Raw genomic sequence first — 22,001 nt, forward strand, 5'->3', positions numbered from 1 at the left:
ATGCAGAATATGATATCACATATGAGCAAAGTTGCTGCTGAAGGTGCTGCACCATCGCACATGCGCCAAAGGGCATCCTTCGGAAATGGTGAATAGTTTTATGATTTTATGTAACTATGTTGCTGTTGCTCTTTGGCTGCTCCCTTTTCAGGGTCGCCACAGTGGATCATCTGATCCGCATGTTTGATTTTGGCACAGGTTTTACCCCGGATGTCCTTCTTGATGCAACCCACCCATTTTATCCTTGGGACTTGGGAGCAGCACTGAGAGTTAACCCTTCAGAGGCTGGGTTGGTTCCCTGATTGCTAATCAAACCCAGGTGATGGTGGGCACATTTTTCCCTGTGTCCCAGAGATTTTCTTTGAGTGCTCTGGTTTTCTCCCCGAGTCCAAAGACCCCCCCCCCCCCACCCCACATTGTGCCCCTGGGATTGACCCCAGGCTTCTCTGAACTCTTAATAATGATCTCTAATAAATACTGGTAAATGTGTGATAATAACATACATGGTAATAATGTTCTAAACCCATACATGTGGCTACAATTTCTCATAGTGTATTGTAATCATTTCATGTCTCGTGTTCATTCAAATAAAAATAAGCAGACACATTTTTATTAGGGTAAATAAACAATAGGAATATGTTTATATAGACACTGTATTGAAAACAGCATGTGGCCTATTAAAATGAACCGGTTAATAAGCCAGTTTTATGCCTCTCGGGTGATAATATGCTTAACATTTCCTTTCTTTTAATCACACTTGTTTCTAAATTAATCTAAGATGAAATTAATTCGTTTTTTTGTTCATTTTTTTTTTTAGGCCTCAAGCTTGCAGCCAGTGAAATGCTCTCTACCTTCAGCTCAGTAGAACTTCAGCACATCTATTCTTTGCAAATCATCCATGACACACCCACTATTTGCTTGTGCAATCAATCTGATGTGGATGCAAATTAGACTTGTTATTTTGGATCTTATAAATCAGGGACTGTATGTTTATCAGTCTGGCTGTCATAGTGCTATCTGATGCAGGGAACTTAAAAGCTGGTTGCTAAATCTGAGCAGAGAATGTACACATTTATTCTAACAAATATATAATATATATATATATATATATACAAACTATTGGGTCTAAACAGATTCTAATCATTTCAGTGAAATTATCAACAGCCCAAAAGGTTTGCATTTTATCCACCATGGTGAATTTCATTACAGTCATCCACATCTAGCTGCTGTGAAGGTGTACTGCCGCCTAGTGGACACTATCTCAAACTTTCAGTATAATTGGCAAACATCAGGACAATTTTTTTTTTTTTGCCATAAAGTTGTCCATCATGGCTAATGAAATTGAGTGACCCACATTGACATTTCTATGTTTAAATGATGGTCAGCAAGTTTATTCCGAAATATTTGAAAATCTAAGAAATCTAAAGTCTAAAAAAAACATCTAAACTATTCCACATCAGTTTGATGCAGCCATTAAGTCTTTTCTTGTTAACATGTTATTCACTGCGAAATAAATAAATAAATAAATAAATAAACAAATAAATAATAATTCTACTGTTTCAGCCAATTTTCTGTTCTTGCATTATAGATGTCCACTTTTAAGACGTTACAGATGCAGGATTGCCAGCAGATGGCACTGAGCACCAGTTCATCAAACAGTGTACTGATTACAATTAAGATTTGGGCTTTTATTTACGTAATATTGATAGCCAACATTATATTGCATTTATCTTACCTTTATACATGTAAAAGCATGCAACAAGACACACACAAGACTTGTAAAATGTCTTGATGTCTAATATTTCAGTCCCAAATCTCCCTTAGGTCAGCTGGGTTGGAATCAGTAGCATATTAATTACAACATTTTAATAATCATCAAAACATTTAAGTGAGTTCTCATGTCCGTGGATAGAGACCACTGCCAAAAATCATTCAAAGCACAGTCAACAAATATTATCCTTTAAAAAGAGCAAATATATATTTATGACAGTTCTACTAAAATGATGGAAATGAAATAAGGCGTTAGTAATATGAATATTTTTTTTTATGTTTAGGTGGCTAAATATGGAATCATAAATTTATGAATCTTTTCAGAACATCATCACAGTGCAGCTGTGCAAAAAAACAATATTATATACATACAGATGAATAGTTTTTCTGTTAAAAATCCTATTATAATGTCATTTATTAAAAAATATTATACTGTAATATAATAATAATAATTTAAAGATTTATTTCATTAGTGTGTTACAGTGGTAAGCAAACCAATAGCAAAAAATATGTCTTTTAAGTGAAGTGTCATCAATTTGGCCAGAGTTGAACCTTCCTGTTGTGCCACTGCATTTTTATACTGAGGAGTTAAAGGTCCCGTGGAAGCCGTACGGAATGTTAACAGGCACTTCAGCTCTTCCCAGTTCCTCAAACGTCTTCGCATCAAGAACCAGCATAAATTTACCTTTATCCTAAACCCAACACAGAAAATAGCCACTTTCAGAAAATATATACTCCACAATGAAAACAAACTGTAAAGTTGGTAAAAGATGTTTAGTTGAATGTGTCTATAATTGAAGAGTTTAGAATCTATTGTCATACCACAGTGGGTGTAAGGACAACAGATAAGATGGCTCCATCATCCTCTTCCTCTGCATGAGGTGAGGGAACAAACACGGGTTCAGATGGATAAAGGCCTGGTTGACACCACACCTAACCAATGAACACAAAAACAAACAGATGCCTAATTACAACTGGGATGAAAAATCATAGCCTCTTTGAAAGGTATTAAGAAATCAACTGAATGTCAGTATAAAGTGCTTTTGTATCATTTTCTATTCAAATATAGACCTAGCATATTTTAGACTATGATCATACAGTCACAGCCCTAATTATAACAGATTCATATTTAACACTCTTTCACCCTTTACACCCTTCTTGTAACATCGAAAAACAACTTCAGCATTACATCACTGGTATAAGCATACCTTCAGCTTTTTACTCTCCAGGTCCATCTTGATCAATGAATCTCCCACCAGGTGTCCAAAGCCACAGCCATAGAAATAGCGGTATGGTTTGGTGTTGCACCTGTCGTAGTGAATGTGAGGGAAGTCCAAACCACCATAATCCAATAGTTCATCGTCATGCAGATCTTCGGACATGCAGAACACCTGGTAGGTAACGTAGAATTATGTACTGAGAGGCAACAACGTTATACAATCATCTGTAAATACATTTGTAGCAGTGTGGGCATGGTCAACCATCAGCTGGGGATGGAGGACACAGAGAATGAGTGGGTAATAAGTGAGTGGACAAAGTGAGTGGATTACTGCAAACACAGTCCACTCCAGCAGCAGCTCACCTTCTCTTTGCTGAGGCAGACAGCAGAAGCAGAGCTGTTGGGCCGTGTGTTGAGGTTCTGGTTCAGTGGAGTGTCATTGGTTATGCACAGAGGCAGAACAAAGCGGCGAGGAAATGCCCTGGGTAAGCTGTTATACACCTGAGATTAAAAAAAAAACAAAGACATCACTCATACTATATTACAAAAGTGGCTTCTCCAACACATATAAAACTGAAAAAATGGAAATCCAGCATTTCTAACCTCATCCAGGGCTTCTCCTGACTTGCGCAAGTTCTGAAGAAAGTAGACCTGAAGGGCCTGGCCATCATCTGAGCAACACATGTCCACTATGAGGAAGTCATTCTCCTCAAATGCATTGATCTGGTGGAAGGTGGATAAAGCCTTGGTGTGGTACTTCACTGGACTCACCTGTTACAAAACCGAGGAAAATATATACCGTATTCTGCAATCATAACCAGTATGAAATAAACTGAGAAATAATCCTAAAAATTCAAAGTGAGATCTTTGGTGTCACCTGTCCAGTATGTTTGTTTACAACATGGAAGACAGTCTCTACTTTTGGGTCCCAATAGATACCGTCATTTATGCTCTTCCCCCTCATCTTTGATGTAATTATCTTAAGCAGGTCCATCTTTATGGGCTGTTCGATGAAAACCACATAGTTCTCCGACATGGCTGAGAAGAAAAACAGAATGTTGCATGCATTTAGCGTTTATGTTTCATCCAGCGATCTGCTCAAATAAAGTACAAAGCTAAAATGTAAACTAATAGTCATGTTTCAGTACTTTTAATCATGGAAAGTGTCAAAGACCATCCCATTACATTTGCATACTTTGGAAAAATGTTTATCATATCTAGTGCTGTCACTTGGCAACAGGATTGCCTGTAAATCCTTGAAATCATTTCAGCTTGAACATACAAATATTTCTCAGTCTGTATGTTGCATGTCTACATTAGGTACAGATTTTATTGTGGTGTTGAAATTTAGGATTTTGATGCCATCTATTCAGATATTCTTTCCAGTTTTTTGGTTGCTTGCAATGTTTTCTATAGCTCCTTTAACAGTGCAAGTCAACACAAATCTAACTTAAAGGCAGAAAACTAAGCTCCTTCCTGAATGAGTGACTCACAGGTGAAGAGATTCCAGTGAAAAACAGTAAGAGGATTGAAAAAAGTTGGACATTAACCCATTCTATTGCCCGGTAATCTATGCAACAAGCTGGGAAAACTCACAAGCTAGCAAAAAAATGTTAACAAGATTAATAGATAATCAACAAACATGATCTGCGATGGATGGATGGATGGATGGATGGATGGATGGATGGATGATTTCTATCCTATCTATCTATCCATTTAGACACAACCAAAATCAGTACAAAAGTCCAGACATATAATCTGCTAAACGTTAATAACTTGTTAAGTGTTCGGTTTAATCCATTAATCCAACCATTCATTTGATTAGCTGTGGTGTGTCTGGTGTGTGTATTTACCAAAGCTATGGTAATAGGAAGGCTTGTTTTTTTCAGCAGGAGAAATGGAACACAGCACCTTTGCACCATGCAGTGTTTCATCAGGGTCTTCCTTCTTTGGAGGCACGCTGATAATGTTGTACAAAGCTCCTACCAAACAGTATGTAGCAACATTTAGTCATGACTTAGCTTATATGTAATGCATATGTATAAATGACTTTTGTAATGATCTCACCTTTCCTGCCGTAGGAGTTGCCCATGTTGTAGACTGTACCATCTGTGTCAACATGAGGGTGGGCGGTTGCACCATTAACAGCAATGAAGCTGCTCCAGTCCACCTTATAGACATAATAGACATTATTGTGAAAAAGACCATAGGATGTAACATTAAAAAGAAAATAGCATTAAAACCTTTTATGTATTATTTCAGATTAAAAAAAATGTATGTTTATTAGCATAAAGGATGTGTTTATGGAGAGAAATGATTTGGGTGCTTTTTGTTTTATTGTGTTAATTGTTTTTGTTTTACTTGAATTTGTCTGCTGTTTTCTGGTTGTGGCAAAGCCCCAGGCCTAAGCCCACCCCCTAATATGGTCCTGGATGTGAGAAAGAGGCTATTAAAAAAAATTAAATATTATTTTACTATAATGTTATGATTATTCTATAATTTCTTATTAGTAGGGCAAGCATGAAAGGTGCATCAACATCCTATTGTTATTTTACTTTTTCTCTTTTTTTCCCCACCTTCTTCTGGCTAAGGTGTCTATAGCAAATGTGAGCCATGTGCTGTTTTACCTGTAATAGAGCAACAAATCTGACAGCAAAGCCACAAACTAGTGAGTAAGGCTGTAGCTCAGCCTCAACGACACAAAACATGGTGTCACGTTTGGAAGGCAAAGTCGGGTGCAAGTAAAGGTCTTATTGACAAAAACAAACCATGAAACAAAACTGGAGTGGCAACACAGAAACTGGAAAACTATAGAGCAGGGCTATGAAAGACAAACATGTGGTGATATTACCAAAAGCTAGCCAAAGTCATGATGAATCTAAGGAGGTGAATAATTACTGACAACACAAAACAGGTCAACACAATGACCAGGGTAACACAAGAGTTAAAAATATATGTGCAGGGCTTCCCTCTGGTGGTCAGGCAGGAAAATGTCCAAGGTAGCCATGACAGAAGGCATCTTCAGAACTACACCCTGAAGCTATGCAACAAATTTCTTGCCAGCACTAACTAGTAGTCAAAAGTTACAATAACATGCAAAAAAAACACCACTCCTCCATTATTACCACTCCACCTAATTTTCTTCACTCTTCACCAGATTTGGCTCATATCTTGACATCTGTTTAATAATAATAATAATAATAATAATAATTATTAATTATTAATTATTGATTGTTATTATTATTATTATTATTGTTATTATTAATTATTAATTATTAATTATTAATTATTAATTATTGATTGTTATTATTATTATTATTATTATTATTATTATTATTATTAAATACTTGCAAAACCATTTGTTTCTTTACTTTTTCTTACTTTCTTACTTTTATCTATATTTTTAAAAATGTTTTACATTTATTATTAATTTAGAAATATTTGTGGAGCAATTCAAGACCTATATGTGGAAATATGCACACAATATAATTAAACATATTTGGAAATATCTGTTGAATCTGTTGTGCCATTCATACTTTGGAGACTGTATGTATAATTGTGTATTTTATACTTGTGTGAGTTTGATATAGGTTATTTTTATATTAAATAAATGACAGGTTGTACATGTTACGTGTCACATACCTTCTCTTTCGTTTCTAGAGTGTCCGGATCAATTTTGTGCATAAAGTTTGTTTCTGTGCTGACATAGTAGTCACCTTTGTATTTCACAAAGTTCACATTAGCGTTGTCTGTGGGCTCTGTAAAGGGATGAAGACTGGACAGTTAGCTGAATTAGCCGATATGTTCTTGGTACATGCAGTTGCATGACATTGAATAACAAGAAATCAGATTATTATTGCATATAAAAAATTATAATGGAAAAATCAAGATGTTTAAACTAATATATTGTAACTTGCAGGTCAGTGATTTAAAATCCTTCAACAGTGTTCAGAGCTGCGAATATTTTAAACAAGGCAAAGCACAAAGATATCTTTAGTTTATGAAATGAAGGAGAAGAGAACTCATATAATCCCTCACTTTTCCATGTGGGTATTAAGTAAGAACTATGGCCTTATGTCAGGACAATCAGTAACACTCTCTTTGTGTTTGGACACCTGACAATTAAACATCCACTTTATATAATCATTAATATGGTGTTCCTCAGTTGTTGAGAATTGATGTCCAGCAAAGAAGGCCTGGTGGAAATTTGGTGTTCCAGTTCATCCCAAATGTATTCCATGGTGTCCATTGATAGTGTTTTGAAGGTCACTTGTTTGCATCATGGTACATCAGGTATACACCAATACACCAAGGCAAATTCCTTGTACGTGTAAAACCCACAGTACTTGGCAATAAAGTTGATTCTGATCATTTTGCAATGTGGGCGTGGTTTAATTTTCAAGCTTGTTTATTCATGTTTATCTAAAGATTATGCACGTATGGTTAATTGTGAGGGGAAAAATTGCATTTGTTTAGAAGAGAAAGTGCATTCTCCTGTTAGTACACTGGGATCCACTGGTTACCTCACTTTCACATATTTTTTATTGTGTGCAGAACATGTTTTCAGCCTTGTTCAAGTTCTTGTGAAACACTGCTTTCTTCTTTCATCTCAGAATCATGATCTTCCTATTAAAAGAGCCTCTTACCATAATTAAGAACATGTGGATTTAATCTGATTTCCGATTCTACACTATTCCAGGAAACAGCTGTTGCTTGTCGGGTGTGCATCCTCATTCAGGACAACATACAATTAGACTGAACATTTAGTAGCAACTCTGTAATGACCTGAGTCCAACCTTCTAACACACCTTTAACACTTTTTCACTTAACAGAGGTCAGAAGAGGCCAGTAGACTAAAGGTAAACAGAAGCCACCAAATAAACAAGTGCAGAAAATGCCATATACTGCAAAACCTAAATGTTTGTTTCTGTACAAATGTCCGTCAATCCATCATTATTCTGTACAGTTTATCTTACACAGAGTCACAGGGAACCTGAATCCTATCCCAGGGGACTTAGGGCACAAGGCAAGGGACACCCCTTGATAATGATGCCAATGGATAATGGTGGATGGATAATGGTGCCAACCCATTTCAAAGCACAACTGCACACACTACATACAAATTAGTGATGCCAATCAGCCTACAACACAAGTCTAGGTCAGGGGAAGAAAGCAAGAGTACCCAGAGGAAACCCTTAAAGCAAGGGGAGACCATCCAAACACCACACAGTCAGCATAGAGGTAGGAACTAAACCATCAACCCTGAAAGTGTGAAGCACTTGGGCTAACTTCTAAGGTATGGTGCCCCACTTGCATAATAAATAAATTTAAATAAAGTATTTAGATGTTCTCTCAATTATTAAAAAAAATCCCCAAACTGCTTAATTGATTGGTATTAACCATCTCAGTTTAAATTGTTCTTTAGCAACAATTACAGATTTGAGTTTTCTGGATGTGTCTGTACATCCGTGGCCAAACGTTTTGAGAATGACACACATTAATTTTCACAAAATCTGTTGCTTCAGAGTTTTTAGATATATACTAAATATACTGAAGTATAATTTCAAGCATAAGTGTCAAAGGCTTTTATTGACAATTACATTAAGTTTATCCAAAAAGTCAATATTTGCAGTGATGACCTCTTTTTTAAGACCTCTGCAATTCACCCTAGCATGCTATTAATCAACTTCTGGGCCACATCCTGACTGATGGCATAATCCCATTCTTGCATAATCAATACTTAGAGTTTTTGTTCATCCACCTGCCTCTTGAGGATTGACCACAAGTTCTCAATGGGATTAAGGTCTGGGGAGTTTCCTGGCCATGGACCCAAAATTTTGATATTTTGTTCCCTGAACAATTTAGTTATCACTTTTCCTTATGGCAAGGTGCTGAATCATGCTGGAAATTGTTCATTGTTTATCACCTAACTGTTCTTGGATGGTTGAGAGAAGTTTCGGAGGATGTTTTTGTACCCTTCTTTATTCATGTCTGAGTTCCTAAATTGTGAGTGAGCCCACTCCTTTGGCTGAAACCCCAGACATGAATGGTCTCAGGATGCTTTACTGTTGGCAAGACACAGGACTGATTGTAGTGCTCACCTTTTCTTCTCCGGACAAGCTTTTTTCCGGATGCCCCAAACAATCAGATAGGGGTTTGATCAGAGAAAGTGACTTTACCCCAGTCCTCAGCAGTCCACGAGTGGCTGGAGACGAGTGGCTTCTTTGCTGCCCTTCTTGACACCAGGCCATCCTCCAAAAGTCTTCGCCTCACTGTGTGTGCAGATTCACTCACTCCTGACTGCAGCCATTCCTGAGCAAGCTCTGCACTGGTGGTGCCCCAATCCCACAACTGAATCAACTTTAGGACATGGTTCTGGTGCTTGCTGGACTTTCTTGGGTGCTCTGAAGCCTTATTCACAACAACTGAACCTCTCTCCTTGAAGTTCTTGATGATCGGATAGATGGTTGATTTAGGTTTCTTACTAACAGCAATACCATTGCCTGTGAATCACGTGTTTACTTGCAAGTAACCATGTTTAACAGAGGAAGAACAATGATTTCAAACACCACCCTCCTTTTAAAGCTTGCAGTCTGTTATTCTAACTCAATCAGCATGACAAAATGATCTCTAGCCTTGTCCTTGTCATCACTCTCACCTGTGTTAACCAGAGAATCACTCATATGATGTCAGCTGGTCCTTTTGTGTCATGGCTAAAATGCAATGGAAATGTGTTTTTGTGATTAAGTTCATTTTCATAGCAAAGAGGTACTTGAGGGACTGCATATAATTGAAATTCATCTGATTACTCTTTATAACATTCTGGAGTATATGCAAATTGCGATTCTAAAAACTGCGGCAGCAAAATTTGTGAAAATTAATATTTGTGTCTTTCTCAAAACTTTTGGCCACAGCTCTATAAGCTTTTGGCATATTAATTTTGAAATTTTCTTCCATTCCACAATAAAGCTTTTCTCCAACGCTGTCAAGTTAGATGGATAATGGTGAACAGCAATTTTTATGATAGGCCACATAATTTCAGTTGGATTGAAGTCTGGGCTCAGAAATTCCAAAATACAAACCTCTTTTTTTTTACCTAGTGGTTTGGCTCATTGTCTTTGGCTCAAGATTTATTTTCACCCTAAATGTAGATATCTGGCCAACCGGAACAGGTTCTTGTCAACAATTTGCTTATATTTGGCTCCATTCTTGGTACTTGTGATGGCAACAAGCTTTCCAGTTTCTCATGCTGAAAAACAAAGCATGATGCTACCCCCAATATATTTTAGCATAGGAATGTTATTACCTGGGTGTTGGGGTGTATTTGGGTTGTTCTTTAGACCAAATAAGTTCAAATTTAATCTCATTACACCACAAAATCTTTAAAAGCAGTAAGATTTTCTAGCTTGACCTTTCTTGAAAGTGTCACTCTAATGGCCACTCTCTGTTAAAGGAAATATTAAATGTGGGGGGAAGAAACAATCCTATGACAAATTGCAGGGCGTAGCAGAGAGATGTCCAAGAGATATTCTGGGATTAATGAAGTGACATTCTTCCTGTTGATTACTGATCCTACATCTGGTGCAGGGACACCACAGGACACCAAGGATTCCCACCTGTTCACCCATCTTGAAAATATGAGACAAACAGAATGAACAACATTGATTTTAAAGTATCCTTCTAGTCACTGATGTTCTTGTTTATTCTAAGTCAACAAAGCAAGATTAAGTGGCACAACGCCAATAACAAGGAAAGAATTAGAATCTCTGCATCACCAAGTAAAGTTCATTAAGAAAACATGGAAATAATCCATCCTTAATAGGAAGACTGCAATGAGACAAAAGCAAAATCCTGGATCTTTGCTGAAGGAGAAGCAGATATTTAGCAGGCCTGCAGGAAGGCACAAGAACAGGAAAAGAATTATCAAAAGGTACACTGGAACCAAATCAGGATTAGACTGTCAGCACCGAGTAAGGCACAGAGGATCTGGAAGATGGAGAGTGCAAGGTTCTTCAAAAACCTATTCAAGTATGACCAGGGCCTTCTAAAGAAGAAAAACAGAGATGTAGCAACTTGGATGAGATTGAGCACTATGCCAAGAAGCAGACAAGCCACCCTATGAAGATTAAGGATATCTCACTTAGCTTCCCAGAATTCCCAAGTGAGGTGAGATCAAGTTGATGGTGAGGTCTGTCTCACCCCAGGGACCAAATGAGTTCAAAAGCATGACTCTACCTCCTAGAGAATAGCTACACCACCTTTCTGAAGACAGGCTTTTTTTTGAGGTTTCTCCAGGTACATGGATCACTCAACACTGATCTGAAAGCCTAGCAAGTGAGTGAAATCAAACCTTCACACTATCTGGCCCGATCTGGTGCACAACTTTGTTTCCATTCCCACGTTTATAACTTTTGCACTTGATATTTTCTACATGCCAGACTGCATCCAGGCCCTGTTACTTCAGTAACTTCCTTATATGTTACACATGATAGGGCACATTCCTGGCTTTGGCTTGAGAAAGGCATAACAATACCCCCTGCCTGGCTTTGGCTTTTAGAAATCTTTATTATTCATCAGAATAGCCTTGTACTTTATCTAAAACAGCAGTACACAGACTGTCTATCTCTCTAGGGCAGGGGTGTAAAATCATACCTGGAATGGACTGGTGTGGGTACAGGTTATAATCATTCTAATCAAGCAAGAGCCACTTCTGATTTGACCTGTTAAGTTGATCTCTGCTTTCAGTAGCCTCAGGTGTGGCTTCTGTTTGGTTGAATACTTGCACCCACACCCTTTTCAGATAAGACACCACTGGACTCTCGGGAGAACTGCCTGGGATTAAGTAACACTGAAATACAGCATCTGCAAATCTTTGCATTGGTAAGCAGTACTCACTCATCCTCTCAAAGCGTGATAGGAAGCGCTGGAAGATATTCTTGCATGGGTCAGGGAAAGTAAGAGTGCCAAACTCAGACATCACAATTCGATTCATCTCACTGTTCTGCTTGTAGGCGTCACTGCGCAGGAAGCAACTTCTGTAGGTCACCTGACCATCAGCAATCTTAAAGCAGTGCATCATGGCCATCCCATCAAACCAGTGATTAAAGCTAAGAAGAGAGACAGAATAATCAGTCATAAACTGGCATAACTGAGGATTATGTGAGTTTCTTTTGTGTGTAAAATTAATGTTTCTTCTTCTTCTTTCGGCTTTTCCCTTCAGGAGTCTCCACAGCGAATCATCTCTCTCCACCTATCCCTATCTTCTATCTTACCTCCTCTTTGGCCTTCCTCTTTGCCTCCTGCCTGGCAGCTCCATGTCCAACATTCTCCTACCAATATACTCACTCTCCCTCCTCTGGATATGTCCAAACCATTTTAATCTGGCCTCCCCAACTTTGTCCCCCAAACGTCCAACATGAGCTGTCCCTCTGATGTACTTGTTCCTAATCCTGTCCAACCGTGTCACTCCCAAAGAGAACCTCAACATCTTCAGCTCTGCTACCTAAAGCTCTGACTCCTGTCTCTTCCTCAGTGACACTGTCCCTAAACCATACAGCATGGACTTCCGGTCTCACCACTGTCTTGTACACCTTCCCCTCGATTCTTGCTGATATTTTTCTATCACATGTAAAATTAAAATGAATGTTTCTTAAATCCATAACGTTTGTACATAATAATAGTGCAATGCTGTGTTATTGTTTTGGATTGATTGTAAGTAACTGATATTCAATAAATTTCTCTTGTGCTTCTTTACTTACTGTTGATTTCCGAACTCAAACTTTCCAGGCCCATTGCGAAGAAAATTTCCACAGATCCATGTAGGTATTGTGCCTTTGATGGTGGCAGGGATGGGCTCTGGAGTCTCCTCCACACTCTGTACAAGCGGGGCAATGTCCTGAAGCCCATGCTGCTCTATGAAGGTGAAACAGAAATGAAACAGCCTTTATTTGTCACATATACATTACAGCACAGTGAAATTCTTTCTTCGCATATCCCATCCTTGGAGGTTGGGGCCAGAGCGCAGGGTCAGCCATGATACGGCACCCCTGGAGCAGAGAGGGTTAAGGGCCTTGCTCAAGGGCCCAACAGTGGCAACTTGGCGGTGCTGGGGCTCGAACCCCTGATCTTCCAGGCAACGACCCAGAGCCTTAACCACTTGAGCCACCACTGCATATTTCTGGTATATAGTTCAAAGCTGAAACAACATCACCAGAAGAGCATCACAACACAGCCATTAAATAACAATAAAAATTATCCACCACCAGTAGAAGTTTGGACTGATGAATCTTTTTTCAGCTAATATTGTCTCATAGATCCTTGTGTGAGTTAAAATAAAGCATTAGTCTACTCCAGTATATTGGATTAAAATATTAATCTGAGGATATTCACATCCAAACCAGGTGAATGGTGGAAACAAGACAGACACTACATATTGTAACAATTTCTCTAACAAATTACAAGTTTATTGTTGCATGAAATTCAGATTTCATTATTTAAAATGAGAGAAAATGTAATGATTGTGTCTTCCCCCTTAAGGAACTAAGCAACTTTATAGTTTATAACTTGGTGTCATCTGTGGAGCGTCAAAATAATACTGTGCCTCCTTTGTCTCATTCCTAGATCAGGGATAGATAAACAAAACATTTATCGTTTGGCATTGTTGGCAGGATATGGCTCTGGGTTTTTATAAGTATATGCAAGGAAAATATTCAAGGAAATAATACTTGTGGAAATGAAATGAGCTCCTGCAGTCCAGACTACAAACAGTGTAGTAGCTTTTATGAGGCAAAAAACTTTACGCAAAATGGGATGATGCTGATGAAGGACCAAGTGTAGAAAAAAATACATGAATAAAATTAAGACATATCTTTAGAATTAATAAGAGCTCACAAGGAGGAGAAAAGAAAGTGAAAATATTTGCTTCTTCTGCAAAGATTAAAAAAAGCATCAGCATCCAGAAAAGCAGAAAAGATCTCAATATGATCTGACAGGAAATTTCAAAGCAGAGCCAAGAGACACAGAGACTGCTTATTGCTGCATTTAGCTCTTATGGGAACGTCTCTTCCCTTAGGCCCTTTTAAGAACTGTGTGCACTAATGTGAATGGACAAGGGAAATGTGACATGTACATGCATATATGTGTACGACAAACTGGCAAATCTAAATAATAAAATAGAACGGTGCACCAGTGGTTAATCACACCAGTGAGGGTCAGTTTAGAGAGGTGGGTAGTGGTAGTTGGTTGAGGGATCTGTGGTATATCCAAGTACAGTACAACTGTTTGGACATGACTGAAGGAATGAGAAACCCTAATCAAAACATGCTGTTCCTCAAAAGTTCATCACTGATCCATGGAAAAGGCTACAGTGAAAAAATGGGTCAAAATACAGAAACGTCAGCGTATTATTAGTAGGGTTTTTGCAAATAGCATCTGGCCTGTTCTGCTGACTACAGTACAGACACATTTTATATACATAATAAGTAGCAAATATTACACCTGAGTCAGGCTGATTCTTCACAACAGCCATATATTTTCCAGAGTAATCCACTGATCCATGCAGTGATGTTCTCTCACAACACTGTCTCTTACAACAAAGAAGTGCAACGATGTGCAAATAAATGACATCCAAACAGGCACAAATGAGGCAGGCTCTTCCACCGTGACTCACAAGCATTGTTATTAACATGGCCTTATTTTGTTTGATTTACATAAATAAGGCCAAAGTGGCAATGTGTATGTAGAAATAATGCATACAGTGAAATGGAACAATATTCTAGAATGATCTAATATGTTTTTACTAGGTGAAATGTGGGGATGTAGACTAATTCATCCCTCTGTTGTTTGCTTGTCTTAGGGACAAGCATATATTTAGGGTCAATTCTGTTATATTGAATTTGTTTGGGAATTTTGTCCAAGTTTTCTCGTGATTAATACAACAAATACTCCAACACATGATACTCTTCAGATATCTTCAAGGTGTCAAATATTTATATATGAATGAAAAATTTTTTAAATTCTAATACAGGCCATTTGTCAAGGCTGACTGAAATACATTTTCATGTTTGCTGATTTGGGATAGAATGTTTGGTTTTTAGGACACATACAGACGGTACAGATCTGTACTGACTTTGGCCTTTAGTTTCATCCTCAATGACAATTATAATTAATTCTGCCATACGCAGCACAAAAAAAGTCTCACAAAAAAGCATTTCTCTGCTCTATTCCTCTGATTTTTCATATTATTTAAACATATTTGTTTAAAATATTTCTCTATGCACTTGTAATTTTAAGACTGCCCCAGTTAACCTAACATCTTGATATTTTTAATTATAAACATAGATACACTATATTGCCAAAAGTATTCGCTCACCCATCCAAATAATCAGAATCAGGTGTTCCAATCACTTCCATGGCCACAGGTGTATAAAATCAAGCACCTAGGCATGCAGACTGTTTTTACAAACATTTGTGAAAGAATGGGTCGCTCTCAGGAGCTCAGTGAATTCCAGCGTGGAACTGTGATAGGATGCCACCTGTGCAACAAATCCAGTCGTGAAATTTCCTCGCTCCTAAATATTCCACATTCAACTGTCAGCTGTATTATAAGAACGTGGAAGTGTTTGGGAACGACAGCAACTCAGCCACGAAGGGGTAGGCCACGTAAACTGACGGAGCGGGGTCAGCGGATGCTGAGGCGCATAGTGCGAAGAGGTCGCCAACTTTCTGCAGAGTCAATCGCTACAGACCTCCAAACTTCATGTGGCCTTCAGATTAGCTCAAGAACAGTGCGCAGAGAGCTTCATGGAATGGGTTTCCATGGCCAAGCAGCTGCATCCAAGCCATACATCACCAAGTGCAATGCAAAGCGTCGGATGCAGTGGTGTAAAGCACGCCGCCACTGGACTCTAGAGCAGTGGAGACGCGTTCTCTGGAGTGACGAATCGCGCTTCTCCATCTGGCAATCTGATGGACGAGTCTGGGTTTGGCGGTTGCCAGGAGAACGGTACTTGTCTGACTGCATTGTGCCAAGTGTAAAGTTTGGTGGAGGGGGGATTATGGTGTGAGGTTGTTTTTCAGGAGTTGGGCTTGGCCCCTTAGTTCCAGTGAAAGGAACTCTGAATGCTTAAGCATACCAAGACATTTTGGACAATTCCATGCTCCCAACCTTGTGGGAACAGTTTGGAGCTGGCCCCTTCCTCTTCCAACATGACTGTGCACCAGTGCACAAAGCAAGGTCCATAAAGACATGGATGACAGAGTCTGGTGTGGATGAACTTGACTGGCCTGCACAGAGTCCTGACCTCAACCCGATAGAACACCTTTGGGATGAATTAGAGTGGAGACTGAGAGCCAGGCCTTCTCGTCCAACATCAGTGTGTGACCTCACAAATGCGCTTCTGGAAGAATGGTCAAAAATTCCCATAAACACACTCCTAAACCTTGTGGACAGCCTTCCCAGAAGAGTTGAAGCTGTTATAGCTGCAAAGGGTCGACCGACGTCATATTGAACCCTATGGATTAGGAATGGGATGTCACTTAAGTTCATATGCGAGTCAAGGCAGGTGAGCGAATACTTTTGGCAATATAGTGTAGATAGATAGACAGACAGACAGACAGACAGATAGATAGATAGATAGATAGATAGACACACAGACAGACAGATAGATAGATAGACAGACAGACAGACAGACTTTATTGATACCATGAGGGACATTCTTGTGTTACAGCATCTTAAATACACATATACATCTGTACATGATTCAAACTAACTTTGTGCTTATTTTGTTCAAAACATAATTATGTGTAACATATTACTCAAGACCATTTTTAAAATAAATAAATAAATAAATAAATAAATAAACGAATGAATGAATGAATCCAAAGCATTTTGATTATCACAAGGTCAGCTTATGTTTGATGCTTAATTCATGTCCTTATATTGTATTTCATAAAAATTCTACTTTTACTCATTTAGGCATGAAAATAAATGTCCCAGTCTACCTGGATCCACCGTATTTATCACACGCTTCCAAACAGTGACATCATCATGGTCAGTCATTTGGGCAGTCACGTGGCTTATGTTGCGTATATATTCCGAAAGGTCCGAAACGTCCGTATCATATAACGTGGGGAAAAAACAGCACGTCCTCTCTCTCTCTCTCTCTCTCTCTCTCTCTCTCTCTCTCTCTCTCTCTCTCTCTCTCTCTCTCTCTCTCTCTCTCTCGCTGTGTGACCGAGGCTGGACTAGTCACTAGTCGCATTTCACAGTGAAGCATGGCAGAAGTAGCATCATCTTACCTGACATAAGACTCTTCCCAAGTGACATGGTGAAAGATGATGCGCTCCTGATGGCAGAGTGGATAAAGAGGACATGGATGCGTAGAGAGAGAGACAGACAAGTGCCCCATATATAAACATGAAACCCCGCCTTTTACTGAAGCCACAATCCTCCTTATTTAACTGTTAGTGCTAGGAATCAAGTGTTGTCTGTTACCTCTAGATGGCAGAAGCAGAAACTTATTAAATACAAATAAATCAACATAGCATACGGTTGAAGGTATAATAAAGGAAAATATTCATTACTGATTATTATGATCAATTAATAACGATAATATCATGTCAAAATAACATCCACATGAATGGCCAGGACTAAAGATTTCCCAGCAGAAATCAGCCCAGAGCATCATATTGTCTTGGCTGGCTTGCTCTCTTCATGTGTGTGTGTGTGTGTGGCTGGCTGGCTGGCTGGCAAATGCCAAATCACTGGAAAATCACTACCACCTTGTGCCAATTGTAAATAGAAACCTTTGGGAACCTGCCAGGCAGCACAACATGTCAGTTAAAGATAACACCAGCATCCAAGTTTGCATGAAATAGAATACTTGCCAACTATTTCTCACAATTCCAAGGCAAGAATACTTGCATCACCCCTACCCAAGTGATTTGAGAAACAAATGAGTACTACCTACTCATGGACAGAGAAGCCATAACATTCTAGTCCACTGCTTGCAAACCCTCAATACTGGGACATCAGCCATGACCGTGAACTAAATGCAATCCTGAAAAGCTGACAGACTGACATACCATGTCTACAGGAAACCAAATAGAGTGGTTTATAAGCCAGGAACACTGGTAAAGGAAACAAACTGGACTTCCATGGCTAAACAAATGCCTGAAATTATGTTACTATTGCTGTCAGAGAAAGTTTGCAAAATGTTTTCACGGAAATAGAATGTTTGATCGATTCATATCCATCAAATTCAACACCGGGAACTGTGAGATGCACAGATATGGAGAAAGAAAGTTTCTAGGAAAGTATTAATGCTTATCTTTGCACCATCACAGGCAATTCAATCATCGAAGTGGGAGAAGATCTAAATGGGCATTTTACCAGTTAAGGGAATGGTTTTAAAGATACACATAATGGATATGGCCATGGAGTACAGAACAATGAAAGCACTCAGATGGATTTTGCAGAAGCTCATGGTCTTATTCTTACAAATACATTCTTCATAAAATACCACCCCACCTTATCATGTACACTAGTGGTGGCCACGCTACTAGTCTACTAAAAGACTACTAGAAGCCTAATGCAGAGAAGAGACCTGAAGGCAAATGTGGACATGAAGGTCATCCTGTCAGATAGCACTGCCCATAACACTGACTGCTAAGCCCTAATTCCATACTCCAGGCTCCAGTCCCATCAAAGCCTCCTACAGCATCAACAGAACACTGGTGGTAACTGGTGGCAGCTAAAGGAGTACAGGCACCAGTTTAAAGAAGCTTTAGCAGCACCCGAGTTAGTGAAAATAGACAAGACACCCATGGACACAACTCTACGCAGGAGTGAAAAATGAAATTGAGATGAATATGGGATTCGGCTCAACATCAAGAAAACATGGAGACCTGACAGATGGCCCTACTTATGTGAATGGACAACCACTTAACAAGGTAAAAACTTAACATTACAGACATAGTTAATGGTGACACAATATGAGATGCATGACTGCAAGTAAACACATTATGGGTAAAATGGTGCCAAAGTACTGGAGTACCCTTTGACCCCAAGATCACAACACATCTGAAATCTAATGTCTATAGAACTATCTTCAGACCAATGCCATTATATAGAGCAGGGAGTTGGCCAATAACCAAGAAACATGAACATGTCTTAAGTGACAGCGCAGTCATATGGAAGGCCCTCAGTGTTGTCTCAATTCAAGAACTACGCATGAAGTAGTACGGACATGTGGTACAAAGTAGTAAAGATTCAGCCATAACAGCAACAGCACTCAATGCAAAAGCCAAGCAAGACCAAAGAATGATGGCTGGATCAGATACAGAAAGACCATGCAAAATAGAGGCAAAATGCAACACCAAGGTATATTTATAATAATATATAACACCTGCATACATTCGGCCAAAAACAATGATACGCATGAGCAGTGCTAGTGTTCATAATAGTAATAAATGAAAGAAACATTAGGCCGCTTACCTATCATGGTTCTTCATAAGTATTTCAACCAAAGTTATGTAAATGTTCAGTGTACAGACAGAAAACAGCACACAGAGGTCAGATCCTTTGCAAAAGAAGTGTAATCATTTGCCAGTTTATGTAAATATGCTTTAATTTTGCCAAGTTCCTGGTTGCACAATTAACCTCTCCGTTGTTTTGTTGCTATCTGTATAATCAGACTAGGTTTAATATTTCACGAAGGTATTTACTGTAGGTTAACTCACCTGGCATTCTACTGTATCAAAAGTAGTTTTTGAACGAATTATCCCAATTTAGTGAAGCCATGTTTGAAATATAGGGGAAAATGGACAAAAAATTCAATGTTACACCCATATGTTTTTGTTCCCCCTTTGCTGTTATAATATATTTAACTATTTTGGGAAAGATTTGGAGCATGGCTGTGGGGGTTTGTCATTTCTCATTCATCCACAAGAGCAATAGTGAAGTCAGGCAGCGCTGTTGGGTGAGAGGACTGGGGTGCATTGTTCAGTTAGGTTGAAGTCAGCGCTCTGTGCAGGCTATGTGAGTTCATCAAATCCAGGCTTGGCACACCATGTCTTTATGGACCTCACTAAGGGACATTATGAAACATCTGAATTCTGTAAAAACAGCAATGGCAAAACATTTTTCCAACATAATTTCCAAAAACTTTCATTGTCCCAAATTCTTGTTAAATGCAATAAATGAAGTACTGAATCTCACTGTCACAGGCATTCCAGAGCCAACTGCATACCTGTAAAGAATTCCTGAAATTTTATTTATTGCCATGATTAACAAAATGGTCACTGGTTTGACATTCAGTTCATGATCCCTCAGATTAACCAGTTTGTTCTGCTTTCTTAAACTGTTCTTGGCCTGTATATAATAGCTCTCCTACTACATATGAAGCCTATTATTCATCCCCTGGGTGTAGTCCCAACTTCTTCTTAGAGATGTGCTGCATGTTGTTGTCCCCCACTATCCTATCCATAATAAACAGTGACTTAGTGAGTAGTTTAATTCAGCCATATTTAAAATATTTAATCATTTAGCTGCTTATCAAAAATCAATATCTAGACCTGATCTTTATGCTTTTAGCTTGACAGTTGTGGGAAATTTATTTTGTAAATCAGCTTTCTTCATTTATAGCTGAAAATGATATTGTTACAACCCGCATCATGTTGGTCGTTGTATGTGTTTTGTATGTTTATGTGTTGCTGTGCTTTGTTGCCCTTTGTTGTGTGTATTGTGTCCAGGTCGCGTGCCGCTCCAGACTCCACTTTCCGACTGTCGCTAAATAAACCAGAGAGAGAGACGCGGGAAGGGGGAGACGTGTAGGCGAGGCGTTGGTTGTGTTGGAGATAGATTTTGTGATTGTGATTTTGACTTTTTGATCTTGGACTGTGTTTTCTGGTTCTGACTTTTGCCTCCCATTGACTTTGATTATTGCTTTGTCCCTTGGTTTGGTTGCTTGGCTCTTTGTATATGTATATGTAGATAATCCCATTATAAATAACTTCACTATATGTTTGTGCACCCATCGGTAGTATGGGTGTGGCTGCTATTTATTCTGGGGATGAGGGAATTTCTTCACTGTTTTTGGTTTAGAGAGTTAGGGAAGGTACCTGTATTTTTGTTTGTGTTTTGTTTTTTGTAGGTAAGCTAGTTTCTAAAATACAGATACCTTCTGTTTATTATTTTGGCCTGGGTCCACCCTGAAGTGGATCTGGTGTTGTGTGTGTATTTTTTGTTCATGTGTGTATTTTGTAAAGCAATACAAACCTCACTATTTTGTACGCTAACGTTTCGGTCTAATTCTTCCTGCTATATAACACCATTGTGTTCCACCTTTTCCATACAGTTTAAAATAGAACCCCGGTCCATTCTTTTGCTGTACGGCCCAACCCTAGACTGGGACATAACAATATTTTGGAGAAAATCTCATCCAGGTTTAGAGTGCACAATGGTACAGAGTCTGTGCATCTCATAGTATCTAATGATTTAATTGAAAAAAGGAACTACTGGGGCAGTTCCCTGACAGATTTACCAAAGTTATTGGCAGGTGTTTTGGTCATGTGTTTTCATATTATGTGTGTTTGTGATTTCTCACGTGTTGTGTTCTGCCCTCCCTATTGCTCTTTTTCCCCCTGGTCACAATTATGTCCTCCTAATGATCTGTCGTGTATATATACCTGCCATTTTGTATCTATCTTTGTCAAGTCATGGTACAATGACTTTAGGACTAATGGGAAATAGGTGACAAGGCAGGAAACAGAACCACAGAGCCTCCATATTTAGCAGCAATTACCAGTTGTATACACTATATTGCCAAAAGTATTCGCTCACCCATCCAAATAATCAGAATCAGGTGTTCCAATCACTTCCTGTGATCTCAGTGAATTCCAGCGTGGAACTGTGATAGGATGCCACCTGTGCAACAAATCCAGTCATGAAATTTCCTCGCTCCTAAATATTCCACAGTCAACTGTCAGCTGTATTATAAGAACGTGGAAGTGT

The 22,001-nt window shown here is 38.8% G+C and overlaps 1 protein-coding gene across 4 annotated transcripts; it reads right to left on the reverse strand.

Annotated features, from left to right (window-relative positions):
• Nucleotides 1–1,555: 1,555 nt before the first annotated feature.
• On the reverse strand, nucleotides 1,556–19,572 carry LOC131348223 (carotenoid-cleaving dioxygenase, mitochondrial-like). 4 transcript variants are annotated; one of them, XM_058382971.1, is made up of 12 exons: nucleotides 19,485–19,572; nucleotides 12,748–12,901; nucleotides 11,885–12,096; nucleotides 6,632–6,747; nucleotides 5,057–5,159; nucleotides 4,843–4,971; nucleotides 3,867–4,027; nucleotides 3,593–3,760; nucleotides 3,353–3,490; nucleotides 2,979–3,161; nucleotides 2,593–2,703; nucleotides 1,556–2,462 (listed from the first exon to the last, which is right to left on the reverse strand). In XM_058382971.1, the coding sequence occupies exons 1-12, from the start codon at nucleotides 19,489–19,491 to the stop codon at nucleotides 2,346–2,348; spliced, it is 1,599 nt and encodes a 532-aa protein (XP_058238954.1). In that variant the 5' UTR covers nucleotides 19,492–19,572; the 3' UTR covers nucleotides 1,556–2,345. The 4 variants fall into 4 exon arrangements, with proteins under 4 accessions (XP_058238954.1, XP_058238953.1, XP_058238951.1 ...); XM_058382970.1 differs by lacking the exon at nucleotides 19,485–19,572 and adding an exon at nucleotides 17,288–17,428; XM_058382968.1 differs by lacking the exon at nucleotides 19,485–19,572 and adding an exon at nucleotides 17,288–17,383 and having other exon boundaries at nucleotides 12,748–12,896.
• Between the last annotated feature and the right edge of the window lie 2,429 nt (nucleotides 19,573–22,001).

Source organism: Hemibagrus wyckioides, linkage group LG28 (genome assembly GCF_019097595.1).
Source record: "Hemibagrus wyckioides isolate EC202008001 linkage group LG28, SWU_Hwy_1.0, whole genome shotgun sequence".
Classification (NCBI taxonomy): Eukaryota; Metazoa; Chordata; class Actinopteri; order Siluriformes; family Bagridae; genus Hemibagrus; species Hemibagrus wyckioides.